At 46.9% G+C, this 19236-nt stretch overlaps 1 protein-coding gene across 1 annotated transcript in view; it reads left to right on the top strand.

Moving 5' to 3' along the window:
- LOC127570482 (translation initiation factor IF-2-like) overlaps positions 1-19236 on the top strand; it is a 41724-nt gene that overhangs the window by 4462 nt on the left and 18026 nt on the right. Inside the window, exons 2-4 of the mRNA XM_052016110.1 lie at positions 1439-2112; positions 7642-7690; positions 16449-16524. Coding sequence (XP_051872070.1) covers positions 1439-2112; positions 7642-7690; positions 16449-16524 — 799 coding nt within the window. The remainder of the gene's footprint in view (positions 1-1438; positions 2113-7641; positions 7691-16448; positions 16525-19236) is intronic.

Genomic DNA, 19236 nt, shown 5'->3' with positions numbered 1-19236 from the left:
TAAATTTATAAATGGTGTTTGAGCTGTACCTAGCCACACAGTCATGAGTGAAGACAGAGGAGAGCGGTTGGCTAAGCACGCATCCTTGAGGTGCACCAGTGCTGATTCTCAACGAGGAGGAGATGTTATCACTGATCCGTACTGAGTGTGGTCTCCCGATGAGGAAGTCAAGGATCCAGTTGCAGAGGGAGGTACAGAGGCCCAGGTCTTGAAGCTTGGTGATGAGATGATTGTGTTGAACACCGAGCTGTAATCGATGAACAGCAGCCTGATGTATGCTTTGCTGTTGTCTAGGTGCTCCAAAGCAGAGTGGAGAGCTAGTAAGCCCCACACATCCCCCTTAAACTCCCCCCCCCCACCGCACCCCATGCATGTCCTCTAGTACTCCACATTTCCACCATTGGAAAAAGATTTTGTCTACCCTACCTATGCCTCTCATCATTTTATAAACTTCCATTAGATCTCCCCTCAGCCTCCAACACTCCAGAAAAAACAACCCAAGTTTGTCCAGCCTCTCCTTATAAGTCATACCTTCTAATCCAGGCTCAGGAGGCTAAAGAAATTCAGTTTGTCCCCTTTGACACTCACTAACTTTTATCGATGCACCATAGAAAGCATCCTATCTGGGTGCATCACGGCTTGGCACGGCAACTGCTCTGCCCGTGACCGCAAGAAACTGCAGAGAGTTGTGGACACAGCCCAGCACATCACAGACACCAGCCTCCCCTCCTTGGACTCTGTCTTTACCTCTCGCTGTCTTGGTGAAGCAGCCAGCATAATCAAAGACCCCACCCACCCAGGTCATTCTCTCTTCTCTCCTCTTCCATCAGGTAGAAGGTACAGGAGCCTGAGGGCACGTACCACCAGACTTAAGGACAGCTTCTATCCCACTGTGATAAGACTATTGAACGGTTCCCTTATACAATGAGATGGACTCTGACCTCACGATCTACCTTGCTGTGACCTTGCACCTTATTGCACTGCACTTTCTCTGTAGCTGTGACACTTTACTCTGTACTGTTACTGTTTTTACCTGTACTACATCAATGCACTCTGTACTGACTCAATGTAACTGCACTGTGTAATGAATTGAGCTGTACGATCGGCAAGGCAAGTTTTTCACTGTACCTCGGTACAAGTGACAATAATAAATCAATACCAGTCCTGGTGAACATGTTCAGCACCTTCTCCAAAGCCTCCACATTCTGATTTTACACTCATGGTTTCTCGGTCATTCTTTGCTAAATTCTGGAATTTTCCCTCACCCACTGTGACAACATCATAACGCATGTTTTCCCTCCCTTTTTTTAATCTAATTCTATGGTCAGCCAGAGATGGGACAAATATAAGAACAGTCATTTAAGAGAGTGATCGACCTTTCACACGGGCGGACTTTGCCCACGCCGCTGTCCGACTCCGGCCTCGCCGCCCCGCGCAGCCCACCGCCAACGGACAACCGCCGCACCTGCCGGTGGGCGGGGCCACGCCGCTCTCCGGTCCCGCCCACCGCCAACGGACAACCGCCGCGCACCTGGAGGTGGGCGGGGCCACGCCGCTCTCCGGTCCCGCCCACCGCCCACGGAAAACCGCCGCACCGCACGCCGCACCTGCCGGTGGGCGGGGCCACGCCGCTCTCCGGTCCCGCCCACCGCCAACGGACAATCGCCGCACCTGCCGGTGGGCGGGGCCACGCCGCTCTCCGGTCCCGCCGCCCCGCCCCGCCCAGCCCACCGCCGACGGACAACCGCCGCACCTGGCGGTGGGCGGGGCTACGCCGCTCTCCGGTCCCGCCGCCCCGCCCACCGCCGACGGACAACCGCCGCACCTGGCGGTGGGCGGGGCTACGCCGCTCTCCGGTCCCGCCGCCCCGCCCACCGCCGACGGACAACCGCCGCACCTGGCGGTGGGCGGGGCCACGCCGAGTGCGCGCGATGGCGTCAGGCAGGTGGCGCGCGGGGCGCGGGAGGCTGCGCGAGAGCAGGTGACAGGTCGTCGGCGGCGGCGGCGGGCGGGGAGTCACGGACGAGGCCTGCAGCCCGAGGTGTGCGCCAAGGGAGTCGCCGGCTGCAGTTTAACCGGTCACACGGTGCCCAGGTTCGCCCGCGGCTCCAGGTGAGTTAATTTACCGGGCTGTCTGTCCTGCCCCCTCCGAATCGGATCGTGTTGCTGATCCTCTTGGACATTTCCTGCAGTGTTTTCAGGCTGAGGTACTCATGTTGATGTCGGATCTTGGTGTGTGATTGCTTCATAAATGGCCTTTGCCTCAACCTGGAAAGGATTCCTGTCTGGGGCAGTGTTTCACGGCCGCACTGGACGCTGGTGATTGTTGCTCGGTCACATTCGAGCCAGGCAGCTGCAATGTCAGTCCTCATTGGTTGTCTGGGAGGTGTTTATTATTTCAGAGGGTGATTACAGCACAGGAAGAGGCCAGTTGTCCCAAACTTGGATGGGGGGGTAGTGTGGGGAGTATGAGGGGACGGGGGTAGTGTGGGGAGTATGAGGGGACGGGGGTAGTGTGGGGAGTATGAGGGGGATGGGGGGTAGTGTGGGGAGTATGAGGGGACGGGGGAGTATGGGGGGACGGGGGGTAGTGTGGGGAGTATGGGGGGGACGGGGGGTGGTGTGGGGAGTATGGGGGGGACGGGGGTAGTGTGGGGAGTATGAGGGGGATGGGGGGTAGTGTGGGGAGTATGAGGGGACGGGGGAGTGTGGGGGGACGGGGGGTAGTGTGGGGAGTATGAGGGGACGGGGGTGGTGTGGGGAGTATGAGGGGGATGGGGGGTAGTGTGGGGAGTATGAGGGGACGGGGGAGTGTGGGGGGATGGGGGGTAGTGTGGGGAGTATGAGGGGACGGGGGTAGTGTGGGGAGTATGAGGGGGACGGGGGTGGTGTGGGGAGTATGGGGGGGATGGGGGTGGTGTGGGGAGTATGGGGGGGACGGGGTGGTGTGGGGAGTATGGGGGGACGGGGGTAGTGTGGGGAGTATGGGGGTGTGGGTGGGGGATGGAGGGATGAGTGGTTGGGGTAGGGTTATGGGGTGGGGAAGGGTGTTGGGGGTGGGGCAGAGGGGTGGTGGGGGTTGAGGAGGTGGTGTGCTGGGGAGGTGGGGGGGTGGGTGGGAGGGATGGAGTTGGGAGGGATGGTTGATGGATGTGGGTTGGAGATGGGGGGTGGGTTGGGGGTGTGGAAGGATGGGTGTGGGGTGTGAGGGGGTAGGGTGGGGGGTTGAGATGGTACAAGTCATTATGGCTCTGTATACTAGGTGGTATTTTGCTTTATCTCACTTGGATTACTGTTTTAGCCTGTGTCAAAAAAATTAAGATGACCCTATAATTTAATCTAACCTGGCAGCTTCTGGGCAAACATTTCATACTAGTGCTCCCTAACTTTCCAGTTCTATGATAAGAAATTGTTAGTTTTAAAAAGTTAAATCTGGACTATGGCCTATTTCCCACATCCTAAGCAAATCTTTAGCCAGAGGGTGGTGAATTTGTGGAATTCCTTGCCACGTACAGCAGTGGAGGTCAGATCATTGGAGGTGTTTAAGGAAGAGATAGATAGATATCTAAATAGTCAGGGTATCAAGGGATATGGGGATAAGGCTGCCCCCCCCCCCAATTTCTCATTTCCTTTTCTTTGGAGCAGACTCGATGGGCCGAATGGCCTACTTCTGCTCCCTTGTCTTGTGAAATCCAGTCAGATGTGCTTAATGAGTCAGTGGATCTGATGTCTTCAGATAAAGTTATTTAAAAAAACAGGCAGTTAATGAACGGCAGTCACACCCTGTGATTACATTGTTGCTTAAACTTCTTGGTGCCATTATGATTCACTTCTCAGGATCTGAACATTACTGGTAAGGCAGCATTTGTGGCCCATCCCTAATCGTCCTTGACAAGGCAGTGCTGAGATGCTGCCTGACCACTGCAGTTCTGCTGATGAAGGCGTTCCCCCAGTGCTGTTGAGTAGAGAATTCCAGGATGTAAACTTGTAATGATGAAGGACCAGTGATATATCTTCAAATCAGGATGCTGTGCAACTTGAAGGGAAGCCTGTAGGTGGTGGTGTTCCCATGTGACTTCTCCTCTTTGCCTGTTAGTGTTTCACTTTTTAATTTTTTTTACTAAAATGCACGTAGGTCTGGTATATTTCTTTCACACGAGCAGCTGAAGTGGATAGTGATCACAAAAACTGGAGGAGATGAACCTGATGTGGACGGAGCACTTTGTGCGATGATCATGAATACGGGTTAAGGGGAGGGAGAATGAGCCAGGATTATTTGCGATGATCAAGCTTTGTTATAACAGTGGACACACAAGTCGATTGTCATCTGAAGGGGTGAAGATGGAAATGACTAAAGAGAATGTTGCTGAGTTTTGCAACCACTTGAAAAGTTTTAGGATCATTCTCCAGGATGGAGGTGGATGCAGCCAAGATTCCTGATCAAGTTTGCTAACTTCTATATATGAAATTGTGCATCAGAGCACTGTTCTACCATCAGTCCTCATAAGCTTGATCCATATTTCTGATAAATGATAAGTCAAAGAAATAACTTGAGTATTTTTTTCCAAAGCCAATTAAATACTTTTTGTTACCAGCAGTGACTATTGTAGGAAATATGGCACCCAGTTCACTCTTGAGATGAATGAAAACAGATTATCTGTGCATTTTATTCTTTGTTGCTAAGGGATAAACCTTCTCCAGGAGAGTAGGAGGAACTCCCCTTTTCTTTCTTTGACTTTTGCTAACTTAAGGTTGTTGAAAGTGTCTTGATTTTATATTTCATTCAAGTCTCAGCAACTTGGTGGAATTGGTTTATTATTAACACTTGTACCGAGGTACAGTGATAAAATTGTCATGCATAGCATTCAGACAGATCAATTCAGTACGCATTGCATTGAGGTAGTACAGGGTAAAACAATATAGAATGCAGAGTAAAGTGTCACAGCTACACAAAAAGTGCAGTGTAGTTAGACAATAAGGTGCAAGGTCATAACAAGGTAGATTGTGAGGTCAAGAGTCCATCTTATCATACTAGGGAACCATTCAATAGTCTTATAACAGTGGGATAGGAACTGTCCTAGAGCCTGGTGGTACATGCTTTCAGGCTTTTGTATCTTCTGCCTGATGGGAGAGGGGAGAAGAGAGAATGTCCTGAGTGGGTGGGGTCTTTGATAATGCTGGCTGCTTTACCGAGGCAACAAGATGTATAGACAGAGTCCATGGAGGGGAGGCTGGTTTCTGTGATGTCCTGAGCTGTGTCCACAACTCTCTGCAGTTTCTTGCAGTCCTGGGCAGAGCAGTTGCCTTACCAAACCGTGATGCATCCAGATAGGATGCTTTCTGTGGTGGAGCGATAAAAGTTGGTGAGCGTCAAGGCGGCTTGCCAAATTTCTTTAACCTCCTGAGGAAGTAGAGGTGCTGGTGAGCTTCCTCGTCTGTGACGTCTATGTGGTTGGACCAGGACAGGCTATTGGTGATGTTCACTCCAAGGAACTTGACGCTCTCAACCTCAGCACCATTGATGTAGACAGGTATATGTGCAGTGGAAAGGGTGCAGAGGAGATTTACCAGGATGCTGCCTTGGTTTAGAGAGTACGTATTATGAGGAGAGACTAAAGGAGCTAGAGCTTTACTCTTTGGAGAGAAGGAGGATGAGAGGAGACATGATAGAGGTGTACAAAATATTAAGAGGAATAGATAGCATGGACAGCCAGCACCTCTTTCCCAGGGCACCAATGCTCAATACAAGAGGGCATAGCTTTGAAGTAATGGGTGGGAAGTTCAAGGGAGATATCAGAGGGAGGTTTTTTACCCAGAGAGTGGTTGGGGCATGGAATGTGCTGCATGGGGCAGTGATGGAGGCAGGTACATTGGTCAAATTCAAGAGATTACTGGATAAGCATATGGAGGAATTTGAAATAGAGGGATATGTGGGAGGAAGAGGTTAGATAGTCTTAGGCGAGGTTTAAAGGTCGGCACAACATTGTGGGCCAAAGGTCCTGTATTGTGCTGTACTGTTCTATGTTCTATGAAATTTAGGCCAGCACTGTAGTATGGAATTGAGCAAATGTTGTGCTAACAGAGGTGCCCTCTAAGACTGGGACTTTGATCCAACACCTTGTTTATTCTCTCAGGTGAACACAAAATAATCCATGGCATAATTTCAAAAAAGAATCAGGGAGCTGCATCTAATATTCCTCAATTAACTTTTCTCAAAGCATTATCTGATCACCCTCAGAATGCTGTACATCAGCTGATTGTTGTGTTTCCAATATTACAGTTGTGGAATATTTGTGCAATGCATGAGTTAAAATGCCTTCATTTTAAGAACACACAATTGAAAGTGATGACTTTTATTTTATTTTAGGTTACATCAGGACAAACAGAAAATTTATTGCATGGTGACAAGAGGTCTCCTTCAATGCAAAATGTCACAAAATATAAATGATTGGCAGGCTAAACCCAGTCAAAATTATTTATTCAGCCTATAGCATACGCATTAATTGAGAAGGTTAAATGTAGATTTGTAAATATGGTTCTACGTGAATCTCCTTTCCCAAATGCCTGCGTTCACGGCCTACATTCTGCGGCTTGGGCCTTGATCTTCCCCTGTTTTTGGTCCCTGGATCATATGATTGCAATCTGTGTGCCAACAACTCAGGAGAGGCGTCAAAAGCAGGAGCAGGAATGCTACCTCTGGCCAATGAAGGTTTTCTTCAAATTCCTTCTGTGTCTGACTCTATTGGTAATCTGTATGCCATTGGCGCTGGTTGGGTTCATTGTCTGGGCTCCTTTACAGGTAGTAAGAAGGCCATTCAGTTATTCCTATATGAAAGACCCCAAAGGAGATGCCCAGAAACAATGGACAGGATATGGAGAGGGAATGGGGTTTAGTTTTCTTGAAGCAAATTTGTGCTTTCTGCCCAATTGCCTAGCCCGATTTAACAATCTGGCTAGGACCCAAAGGAGGGCTGCTCAGATCGCCACCCATATCTGTGAATCTGTAGGTCGGCCTAGGATTAAAGTGTGTGTGGACTCTCCAACGAGCATGACTGCTAGCTCGCAAAGTAGAAGGAGCTCCTTGACTCCAGTCAAAGAAGCATCCAACTCTCTCAGCATAAACAGCACACAGGGACCTGCAGAATTGCTTCCAGTCATGAACACCCTGCACTACATCGATAGCTCAGAGGAGAGCAGTGAAGTTGACAATGTGCTTGAAAATTTGAGTGCAGGTCAAATCAATGTGCATCCTTCAGAACCTGCAGCAGTGGAAGGAAACAACCCAGTAGAAATCATGGAAGAGGTGACAGGTGACCAGCCCAGCAAACAACCTGGTCCATCTCCTGCCCTTACAAAATGCCAAAGCAGACCTCGGAAAAAGCAGAATAGGAAAGAAGACCTGATTACAGAAATATCGCCACTGTTTCCTGCTGATATAGCCTTTGTCTGCCTCCTGGAAGTCTTTGAGAAACGGGCAGCGGCCAAGCTGAAGCAGCTCCTTCAGCCGGCCTTTGGGCATGTTCTCTATGATGTCGGTGTGTACGGCTTCCATGGCTGCTGCGAGTTCAAATTCTTCAACAGTGGGATCTTCTTTGCTAGCCGCTATCCCATCCTTCATGCTGAGTATTACTGCTTTCCCAGATCCCGAGGAGAAGACGCCCTGGCTGCTAAAGGTCTCCTATGTGTTAAGGTAAAGAAGCATTAACTGTCTCGTGCACGTTAACATCAATGTATCTATGTGGTTGTCAGAGGTCTGTCTTAGCTCAGCAGAAAGCTCTTTCTTCTGAATCAAAATGATGTTGGTTTACACCCTAATCCAGATACTTGAGCATAAATTCCAGGCTGATCCTTTGTTACAGTATTGAGGAAGTCTGCATAGCACACAAGTATTCCTATCTGCAGGGTATCATATGATTGAAGGACCAAACAATTTGATCATAGCTGGCCTCATTTTATAAGACCATAAGACATAGGAGCAGAATTAGGTCATTCAGTCCATCGAGTCTGCTCTGCCATTTGATCATAGCTGATTTATTTCTCCCTCTCAACCTCATTCTCCTGCCTTCTCCCCATAACCTTTGATGTCCTTACTAATCAAGAACCTGTCAACCTCTGCTTTAAGTATACCAAATGATTTGGCCTCCACAATCGTCTGTGGCAGTAAATTCCACAGATTCACCAGCCTCTGGCTAAAGAAATTCCTCCTCTTTTCTGTTCTAAAGGGAAGTCCTTTTATTCTGAGGCTGTATCCTCTGGTCTTAGACTCTCCCACTACTGGAAAGATCCTCTCCACGTCCACAGTATTAGGACTTTCAATATTCAGTAGGTTTCAATGATATCCCCCCCTCATCCTTCTATACTCCAGCGAGTATAGGCCCAGAGCCATCAAACACTCCTCGTACATTACCCCTTCATCCCAGGGATCATTCTCATAAACCTCTGAACCCTTTCCAATGCCAGCATATCCTTCCTTAGATATGGGGCCCAAAACTGTGCACAATACTCCAAATGTGGTCTGACCAACACCTTATAAAGCATCAGCATTACATCCTTACTTTTATATCCTAATCCTCTCAAAAGGAATGCTAACATTGCATTTGCCTTCCTTACCACCAACTTAACCTGCAAGTTAATCTTTAGGGAATCCTGCACTAGGACTCCCAAGTTCCTTTACACCTCTGATTTCTGCATTCTCTCCCCATTTAGAACATAGACTACACCTTTATTCCTTCTACCAAAGTGCATGACCATACATTTCCCTATGCTATATTCCATCTGCCACTTCTTTGTCCATTCTCCCAACCTGTCCAAAACTTTCTGCAGACTCCCTGCTTCCTCAACACTACCTGCCCCTCCACCTATCTTTGTATCATCCACAAACTTGGCTACAAAGCCATCAATTCCATCATCCAGATCATTAACATGTAACGTGAAAAGTAGCCGACTCAATGCTGACCCTGTAGAACACTACGTCACCGGCACCCAACCAGAAAAGGCCCCTTTATTCGCACTCTTTGCCTTCTGCCAGTCAGCCAATCTTCTATCCATGCTAGTACCTTTCCTGTAATACCACGGGCTCCTATCCATACTAACGTGCCTTCAAAGTTTTGTGTCCTTTTGGATTTTTATGCTGCTCTGTGCTGGTTGAATATCAAGCCTTAAAGGTATTTTCAACTTTTCCATTCTATTGCAAGTTCTTCTGTTGGAATATGGATTGCCTATAACTTTTTTTCTACCAATTTGGACATGAATAATTCAGACTTGTAAGTCCAGTGCCAAAATTGCAGGTGATAGTGAACTAAAGATTGCGCAGAAAGAGGGCGTTTGGCTCATCTTGCCAGTTAGTCCCAATCCCTGTTCCTCATCACCTTGTAATTTTTTTACCTTTTAAGTATTTACTATATTCTTGCTTTAAAGTTATTAGTGAGTTTATTTCTTCCATTGCCCTTGCAGACAGTGCATTCCTGATTTGTAACATTTCTGTGTTAAATAATGTTTACAGACATTGCCTCTGGTCTTTGTCAGTGTTCTCAAGATACCAGCCACTGCTACCTAGAACTGGTTTCACATATTACACCCTTTTCAAGAACACCTGTATCAAGCCCCTTGACTCTCTGCTGTAAGGACAACAGCTTCGGTTTCTTCAGCCTCTCCAACATCTGATGACCCTCAGTCCTGGCATCATTCTATTAATTCTCTAGAGCAAATTCTGAATCCCTCTTATTTTGTGACAAACCGTTGTAATCAGTTTTTTGTGCAAGAATCTACTCCTTTGCCTGCCCCTGCCAGGGGGAGAGCAAAGCTCAACCTACTCTTGGTTAATAGGGCAGGGCAGGTGACTGAGGTGACAGTGGGGGAACACTTTGGGACCAGTTACCATAGTTCTATTAGTTTTAGAATAGAACATAGAACAGTACGATACAGGCACTTCGGCCCGCAATGTTGTGCCGACCTATATAAACCTACTCCACAATCAATCTAACCCTTTCCCCTTACACAGCCCATAACCCTCCATTTTTCTTAAATCTATGTGCCTATCTAAGAGTCTCTTAAATGTCCCTCTTGTATCAGCCTCTACCACCACCTTCCCCCCCCACCCCCCACCCCCACCGCAGTGCAAAAAACCTACCTCTGACATCTCCCCTATATTTGCCTCCACTCACCTTACACTGATGTCCTCTGGTATTGGCCATTGCTGCCCTGGGAAAAAAACGTTCTGGCTGTCCATTCTATGACTCTCATAATCTTATATACCTCTATCAAATCACCTCTCATCCTCCTACACTCCGAAGAGAAAAGCCCTAGCTCGCTCAACTTTTCCTCATAAGACATGTTCTCTAATCCAGCCAGCATCCTGGTAAATCTCCTCTGCACCCTCTCTAAAGCTTCCACATCCTTTCTATAATGAGGCGACCAGAAGGGAACACAATACTCCAAGTGTGGTCTAACCAGAGTTTTATAGAGCTGCAACATCACTGCTCTTGAACTCAATCCCACAACTAATGAAGGCCAGCACACCATATGCCGCCTTAACCTCCCTATCAACTTGTGCAGCAACTTTGAGGGATCTATGGACTTGGACCCCAAGATCCCTCTGTTCCTCCACGCTGCTAAGAATCCCACCATTAATCTTGTACTCTGCCTTCAAGTTCAATCTTTCAAAGTGTATCACTTCACACTTCTCTGGATTGAACTCCATCTGCCACTTCTCCGCCCAACTCTACATCCTGCCTATATTCCATTGTAACCTACGACAGCCTTCTACACTATCCACAACACCACCAGTCTTCACGTCATCTGCAAACTTACTAACCCACCCTTCCACTTCCTCATCTAAGTCTTTTATAAAAATCAGAAAGAGCAGGGGTCCCAGAACAGATCCCTGCAGAACACCACCGGTCACTGCCCTCCAGGCAGAATATGCTCCATCTACTACCACTCACTGCCTTCAGTGGGCAAGCTAATTCCAAATCCATGCAGCTAAATTGTAATGGAAAGGGACTGAACTGATCCATAGGTTCAAGTTCTAAATTGGGGCAAGGTGATGTTTGACAGTATGAGACAGCTTGCAAAAATTGATTGGAGTAGGTTGTTTGCAAAGAGACCTCAGGCAAGTGGGAGGCCTTTAAAGCTGAGAGCTCTAGGTCTGCATGTTCCAGTTAGAGTGAAAGGTAAGGCTGGTAGAACATAGAACAGTACAGCACAGAACAGGCCCTACAGCCCACAATGTTGTGCTGACACAGTTAATCCCTCCTACCTAAAGAATGCCCATACCCCTCTATTTTCCTCTCATTCATGTGCCCATCCAAGCCCCTCTCAAATGCCCCCAATGAATTTGCTTCCACCACCCTATCAGGCAACGCATTCCAGACATCCACCGCTCTCAGTAAAAATAAAAAGTACCCCTCACGTCTGTTCTGAACCTACCCCCTCTCACCTTAAATGCATGCCCTCTGGTATTGGATCACTCAATAGTGGGAAAAAGATATTGCTTGTCCACCCCATCTATGCCCCTTATAATTTTATACACTTCCAGATCACCCCTCAGCCTCCGCCACTCCAGAGTAAAGAGCCCAAGTTTGTCCACCCTCTCCCGATAGCACATGCCCTCTAATCCAGGCAGCATCCTAGTAAAGCTCCTCTGTAAAGCCTCAACATCCTTCCTATTGTGAGGTGATCAGAAATGCACGCAATACTCTATATGCAGCCTAACCAGAGTTCTATAGAGGTGCATCATAACTTGACTCCTATACTCTACCTTGATCAATAAATGCAAGCATTCCATAAGCCGCCTTAACCACCCTATCTACCTGTGTAGCCACTTGCACCCCAAGGTCTCTCTGCTCTTCAACACTGTTAAGGGTCTTGCCCTTAAGAGTGTAATGCCTCTTGACATTAGTCCTACCAAGGTACAACATCTCACATTTATCCAGGTTAAACTCCATCTGCCATTTCTCTTCCCCAAATCTGCAGCTGATCTGTATCACGCTGTATCCCTCACCAGTCTTCTGCACTATTCACAACTCCACCAATCTTGGTATCATCTGCAAACTTACTAACCCATCCATCAACATACTCATCCAGGTCATTTATGTACATCACAAACAGCAGAGGTCCCCATACAGATCCCTGCGGAGCACCACTACTCGCAGGCCTCCAGCCCGAATAAGTCCCTTCAACCACCACCCTCTACGGGCAAGCCAGTTCTGGATCCACACAGCTAATTCTCCAATGACCCCATGCATCCGAACTTTCTTGATTAACCGATTACGTGGGACCTTGTCAAATGCCTTACTGAAGTCTATATAGATGACATCCACAGCTCTACCTTCATCAATCTCTCTGCATTACAGTAGAAGTAGGGAACCCTGGATGAAGAGGGATATTCAGGCCCTGGCCAGGAAAAAGGAGGTGGCGTGGATCAGGTACAGGCAGCTAAGATCAAGCAAATTCCTGGAGGAGTATGGGGGATGCAGGAGTGTACTCAAGAAGGAAATCAGGAGGACAAAAAGGGGGTATCAGATAGTTTTGGAAGAGATTATGGAAAATCCAAAGTAATTTTATAAGTATATTAAGGGAAAAAGAATAACCCGCAAGAGAATAGGGCCTCTCAAAGACCAAAGGGAACATCCTGTGTGGAGCTGCAGGAGATGAGCAAGGTCCTTGATGAATATTTCTCCTCTCTTTTTACGGTGAAGAAAGACGTGAAGATTTTGGAACTAAGAAAAGTAGATGGGGATAGTCCGCATTACCATAGAGGAGGTGCTGGATGATTTAAAAGATATGAAGGTAGAAAAATCTCCAGGGCCTGACTATGTATGTCCAAGAACACTATGGGAGGATGGAAAAGAAATTGTGGGAGCCCTGGCTAAGATATTTGCATCATCGTTAGCCACGGGTGAGGTGCTGGTAGACTGGAGGGTGACCAATGTTGTACCTTTATTTAAGAAGGGCAGCAAAACAAAAACCTGGGAACTATAGACCAGTAAGTCTAACATTTGTGGCAGCCAAGTTACTGGAGAGGATTCTGAAGGATAAGATGTACGTACATCTGGAAAGGCTGGTTGATTAGGGATAGTCAGCCTGGCTTTGTGCACAGGCAATCATGTTTTATGAACTTGATTGAGTTTTTTGATGTGACCAAGAAAGTTGATGAGGGCAGGGTGGTAGATGTGGTTTATGTGGACTTCATTAAGGCCTTTGATAAGGTTCCACATGGTAGGCTGCTCTGGAGGGTTAGATCGCATGGAATCCAGGGAGAGCTGGCCAATTGGATACACAGTAGACTTGATGGTGGAAGGCAGAGCTTGATGGTGGAAGGTTGTTTCTCAGACTGGAGGCCCGTGACTAGTGGTCTGCCTCGGGTCGGTGCTGGGCCCATTCTTCTTTGTCATCTATATCAACAATTTGGATAAGAATGTACAAGGCATGGTTAGTAAGTTTGCAGATGACAGTAAAATAGGTGGTATAGTGGACAGTGAAGAAGGTTATCAAAAATTACAGGGGGATCTTGATCAGCTGGGTGAGTGGACCGAGGAATGGCAAATGGAGTTTAATTCGGATAAGTACAAGGTATTGCATTTTGGAAAGTCAAATCCAGGTAGGACTTCCACAGTGAACAGCAGGGCCCTCGTGAGTGTTGTAGAACAGAGGGACCTTGAGGTACAAATCATGGTTCATTGAAAGTAGAGTCACAGGGTGGTGAAAGAAGGCTTTTGGCACGCTTGCCTTCATCAGTCAGGGCAATGAGTATAAATTGCACTATACTGCTGCCACAAAGCAACAAATTTCACGTCATATAAGTCAGTGACCTCCCAGCTTTTCAGAATCAAATTTACTATCATAATGTGGTTGTACAGGACACTGGTGAGGCTGCACTTAGTACTGTGTTCAGTTTTGGTTGCCCTGCTATAGGAATGATGTCATTAAGAAAAGATTTACAAGGATGTTGCCGGAACTTGAGGGATTGAGTTATAAGGAGAGGTTAGACAAGCTAGGACCTTCTTCCTTAGAATGTAGAAGACTGAGAGGTGATCTTATAGAGGTGGCATAGATAGGGTGAATGCACGCAGTCTTTTTCCTAGGGTTGAGGAATCAAGAACTAGAGGGTGTAGGTTTAAGGTGAGAGGGATTGCTAGTGGACATGGTTGAGTCAGGTACAATAACAACTCCTAAAAGACAGTTGGACATGTACATGGATTGGAAAGTTTTAGAAGGCTTATGCTGGGAAATGGGACTAGCTTGGGCGGACATCTTGGTCGGCATGAACCAGTTGGACCGAAAGGCCTGTTTCCATGCTATATAGCTCAATGCCTCTATCTAATCCAAAATAATGGCAACCTAAGCTTTCTCACCTTAATGTTAACAGCTTCTAATGATGTTTTTGTATTCTAACCTTTTGACCTGGCAACAATACAGCATATACAATAGAACATTACAGCACAGTACAGGCCCTTTGGCCCACAATGTAGTGCCAACATTTTATCCTGCTCTAAGATCTATCTAACCCTTCCCTCCCACATAGCCCCCCCCCCATTTTTCTATCATTCATGTGTATATCTAAGAGTCTCTCAAATGCCCCTAATGTATCTGCCCCCACAACCTCTGCCGGCAGTGCGTTCCACACTCCCACCATTTTCTGTGTTTTAAAAAAAACTCACCTCTGACATCCCCCTTGTATCTTCCTCCAATCACCTTAAAATGATGTCCCCTCATGTTAGCAATTGTCGCCCTGGGAAAAAGTCTGACTGTCCTCCCGATCTCTCATCCTCCTCTTTTCCAAAGAGAAAAACCCTAGCTCACTCAACCTATCCATATAAGTCCTGCTTATAATTTTTTTTAAAAGATGGAGTATTTTGGAACTCCTTTTATTTCTATGTTCATGACCTGAGGGGAAGCCTGAGCTAGACACTCCTTGTCAATCGACCATTCATAGTCCTCTCGCTACAATTGGTTTGAGTTTACTCAGACTGCTGACAGGCTGATGCTTGTTGGGGAAACAAATTCAGTAGCCAGCTCGTATGTATTATAATCACCTTTTCTTGTCTCAGTCATGACCATAAGAACTAGGAACAAGAGTAGGCCATTCACCCCTCGAGCCTGCTCTGCATGGTCCACTTTCCCATGGTCTCCCTGTAATGCTTGATTCCCACACTAATTAAAATTTTATCTATCTCAACCTTGAATGTATTTGTTGATTCATCCTCCACAGTTTTGAGGTAAGGAATTCCAAGGGCACAACACAATTGAAAGTGAAGTTTACAAGGGGATCCAGACCGACTTGGGAAGTGGGCAAATGGGATTAACCTGGACATGTGCGAGGTGTTGCACTTTGGTAAGTAAAGCTAGGGTAGAACTTGCACAGTAAATGCTAGGGACCTAGAGGGTGTTGCAGAACAGAGAGAACTAAGGGTAGAGGTACATAGTTCCCCAAAAGTGGAGACAAAGGTAGGCAGGGCAGTGAAGAAGGTGTTTGGCATGCTTGCCTTCATTGGTCAGGGCAATGAGTACAAGAGCTGGGATGTCATGCTGCAACTGTACAAGTCGTTGGTGAGACTGTACTTGGAGTATTGTGTGCCGTTCTGGTCACCCAAGTCCAGGAAGGACATCATTAAGCTGGAAAGAGTGCAGAAAAGATTCACGAGTATGTTACCAGGACTGGAGGGGTTGAGCTATAAAGAGGGACTGGCTAGGCTGGGACTTTTTGCCCTGGAGCATAGGTGGCTGAGGGATGAACTTATAGAGGTTTATAAAATCATGACTGGCATAGATAGGGTGAATGGTCACAGTCTTTTTCCCACGGTAGGGGAGTCTAAAACTAGAGGCTGTGGGTTTAAGGTGAGAGTGAAAAGATTTAAAAGGGATCTGAGGGGTAACTTGGTGGGCACCATGGTCAGCATGGATGAGTTGGGCCGAAGGGCCTGTCTGACTCTGATCAAATTATGACTTTCCTAATGTTCTCCTATTACTTCCATAATTTATTCCAGCGTTTCTTCATTAATAGATGTTGGGCTATTCTTCCTAGAGTTACCCCTTTACCTTCCACCCTTTTTGTATGAGAATATCACTTGGTTTATGCTCTTTCCTACAGTTTGGCTACTGTTTGGGCAGCCTCTGGATTCAGCTATGGTATGCCACACTCTAAACATATCCTGCCATTTAATGCTGTGCACAATGCACCTATCCTCCTCCAAACCCAACCAATTCATTTGCCAAAGTCATGTCTAAAGCCCGCCCCAGTGCACCCTTTCCAGACATCTATTCTCATTCTTTTTAACCCCTCCAATCTGCCTCCACTCTTCCTGCTTTCTAAATTAGTATGAATGACATAATATATGTTATCCTAAATCCCCCATATTTTTAATTGTAACTGTTACAGAATGTTCAGTTGGAGGTAAATAAAAAGAAACAACTCTTCAAATATAATTAACTAAAATCTTTTCTCTCAGGTCCAAGTTGGATTGACCCAAAAAGGCCATCAGATTGTGGGATATGTCAGCTGCACTCATCTACATGCCACAGCAGGTAAAGTGTATAGAAAATGGGGTTAGTGTAGATGGGTGATTGATGGTTCATGTGGACATGGTGGGCCAAAGGGCCTGTTTCTGTGCTAAGAAACTCTGTGATCATAAAAGGATTCATAATTGAGAGGGATGTGGGTACTTGGCTGATGGGATTAGGTGGGAGGATGCTCATGTAGAGTATAAACAGTAGTATGGACCACTTGGACAAATAGTTTGTTTACGTGCTGTAAACTGTGTAATTAAGATATCTTAATTAATTAGTCACATGTACATCAAAACACACAGTGAAATGCATCTTTTTGCATAGAGTGGGCTGGGGGCAGCCCGCAAGTGTCGCCACACTCCTGGCGCCAACATAGCATGCCCTACAACTTCCTAACCTGTACGTCTTTGGAATGTGGGAGGAAACCAGAGCACCTGGAGGAAACCCACACAGACATGGGGAGAGCGTACAAACTCCTTACAGACAGCTGGAATTGAACCTGGGTCGCTAGCGCTGTAAAGCATTGCGCCAACTGCTATTCATTATTTTGGAGGGTGGGGAAGCTATATCATCCCAATCAGTCTCCAATCTATACCCTGTCCACACATCCTATCCAGCTTGTTACTACTGCCCATTCAGTCTTCACCGAATCAGGAGCAAAGCAATGAGTGTTATCGACAGTGCTATCAAGTTGCAATTGCTCTGCAATAGTTCGTTTGCTGATGCCAGGTTTGGATTTCTGTAGGACTACTTGGGACCAGACCTTGCAACAGACAACAGTACAACCCAGCAACAGGCCCTTCAGCCCATAATGTCTGTGCAGACCATGATGCCAATCCAAACTATTCCAATCTGCCTGCATGTGGTCGCTATCCCTCCATTCCCTGCTTATTCACGTGCCAAAGTTTTGGACCAAAGAGCTGAATTCCAGAGGTGAGGTGAGAGTGACTGCCCTTCACATCGACGAAGCATTTGACTGGGTGCGATGTCAAACACTGAACAGGCCACAATGTTGTGCCGACATTTTGTCCTGCTCTAAGATTTATCTAACCTTTCCCTCCCACATAGCCCCCTATTTTTCTATCATTCATGTGTCTATCTAAGAGTCTCTCAATTGTCCTTAATGTATCTGCCCCCACAACCCCTGCCGGCAGTGCATTCCACACACCAACCACTCTCTGTGTAAAACAAAAACTTACCCCTAACATCCCCCCAGTCACCTTAAAATTGTCCTCTCATGTTAGCCATTGTCACCCTGGGAAAAAGTCTCTGACTGTCCACTCGATCTATGCCTCTTATCTTGTACACCTCTCATCCTCCTTCTCTCCAAAGAGAGAATCCCTAGCTTGCTCAACCTATCCTCATAAGACATGCTCTCCAATCTAGGCAACGTCCTGGTAAATCTCGTCTGCACCCTCTCTAAAGCTTCCACATGCTTCCTATAATGAGGCAACCAGAAGTAAACACAAGACTCCAAGTGTGGTTTGACCAGAGTTCTATAGAGCTGCAACATCACCTGGCGGCTCTTGAACTCAATACCCCGACTAATGAAGGCTAACACTCCATACGCCGCCTTAACAACCCTATTGACCTGCGTGGCAACCTTGAGGGATCTACGCACATGGACCCCAAGACCCAAATTACTATAAATTACCAAAAAATAAATAAAATAGTGCAAAAGAGGAATAACGAGGTAGAGTTCATGGGTTCGTGGACCATTCAGAAATCTGATGGTGGAGGGGAATAAACTGTTCCTGAATCATTGAGTGTGGGTCTTCAGGCTCGTGTACCTCCTCCCCGATGGTAGTAACGAGAAGAGGGCGTGTCCCGGATGGTGAGGGTCCTTAATGACGGATGCTGTCTTCTTGAGGCACCGCCTCTTGAAGATGTCCTCGGTGCGGAGGGTTGTGCCCGTGATGGAGCTGGCTGAGTCTACAACCCTCTGCAACCTCTTTTGATCCTGCACGTTGGAGCCTCCATACCAAAATTCTGACCAGCTGGCCTTTAAATGACTCCCACATGTAAAATGTGGACTTGCCCAATAACAGCTGCTCCCAATCTACTCTCCCTGCTCCTGTCTAATACTGTTATAATTAGTATTTCCCCAATTTAACACTTTCACCTTGAGGTCCAGCCTTATCCTTATCCATAACTATCTGAAAATGTACAGAGTTATGTCACTGTTCCCAGTGCTCTCCCACGGAAAGTCCAGCCACCTGGCCAGGCTCATTTTCCAATACAAGGTCTAGTATGGCCCCTTCCCTGGTTGGGCTATCAACGTACTGTTTCAAGAAACCCTCCTGGATGCACCTAACAAATTCTGCCCCATCTAAGCTTCTGCCACTAAGGATGTCCCAATCAATATTGTGGAAATTAGTCGCCCACTCAGCAACCCTGTTGCTTTCACAGCTTTCCATAATCTGCCCATGTGTCTGTTCTTCTATCTCCCACTGGCTGTTGGGCCTATAGTACTACCCCATCATAGTGATTGCACCTTACTTCTAAGCTCACTGGATGAGCCCTCCAGGATATCATCTCTGAGTGCTGCTGTGACATTCTAGAGGACATGCATTTAAGGTGAGAAGGGGGAAAGTTTAAAGGAGATGTGCAGGGCAAGATTTTTTTTACGCAGAGTGGTAGGTGCCTGGAATGTGGTGCCGGGGTGGTAGTGGAAGCAGATACGATAGTGGCATTTAAGAAGCTGTTAGATAGGCACATGAATATAGAGGG

This window comes from Pristis pectinata, chromosome 5 (genome assembly GCF_009764475.1).
Source record: "Pristis pectinata isolate sPriPec2 chromosome 5, sPriPec2.1.pri, whole genome shotgun sequence".
Classification (NCBI taxonomy): domain Eukaryota; kingdom Metazoa; phylum Chordata; class Chondrichthyes; order Rhinopristiformes; family Pristidae; genus Pristis; species Pristis pectinata.
This window is presented reverse-complemented; position numbering and strand designations above follow the sequence as displayed.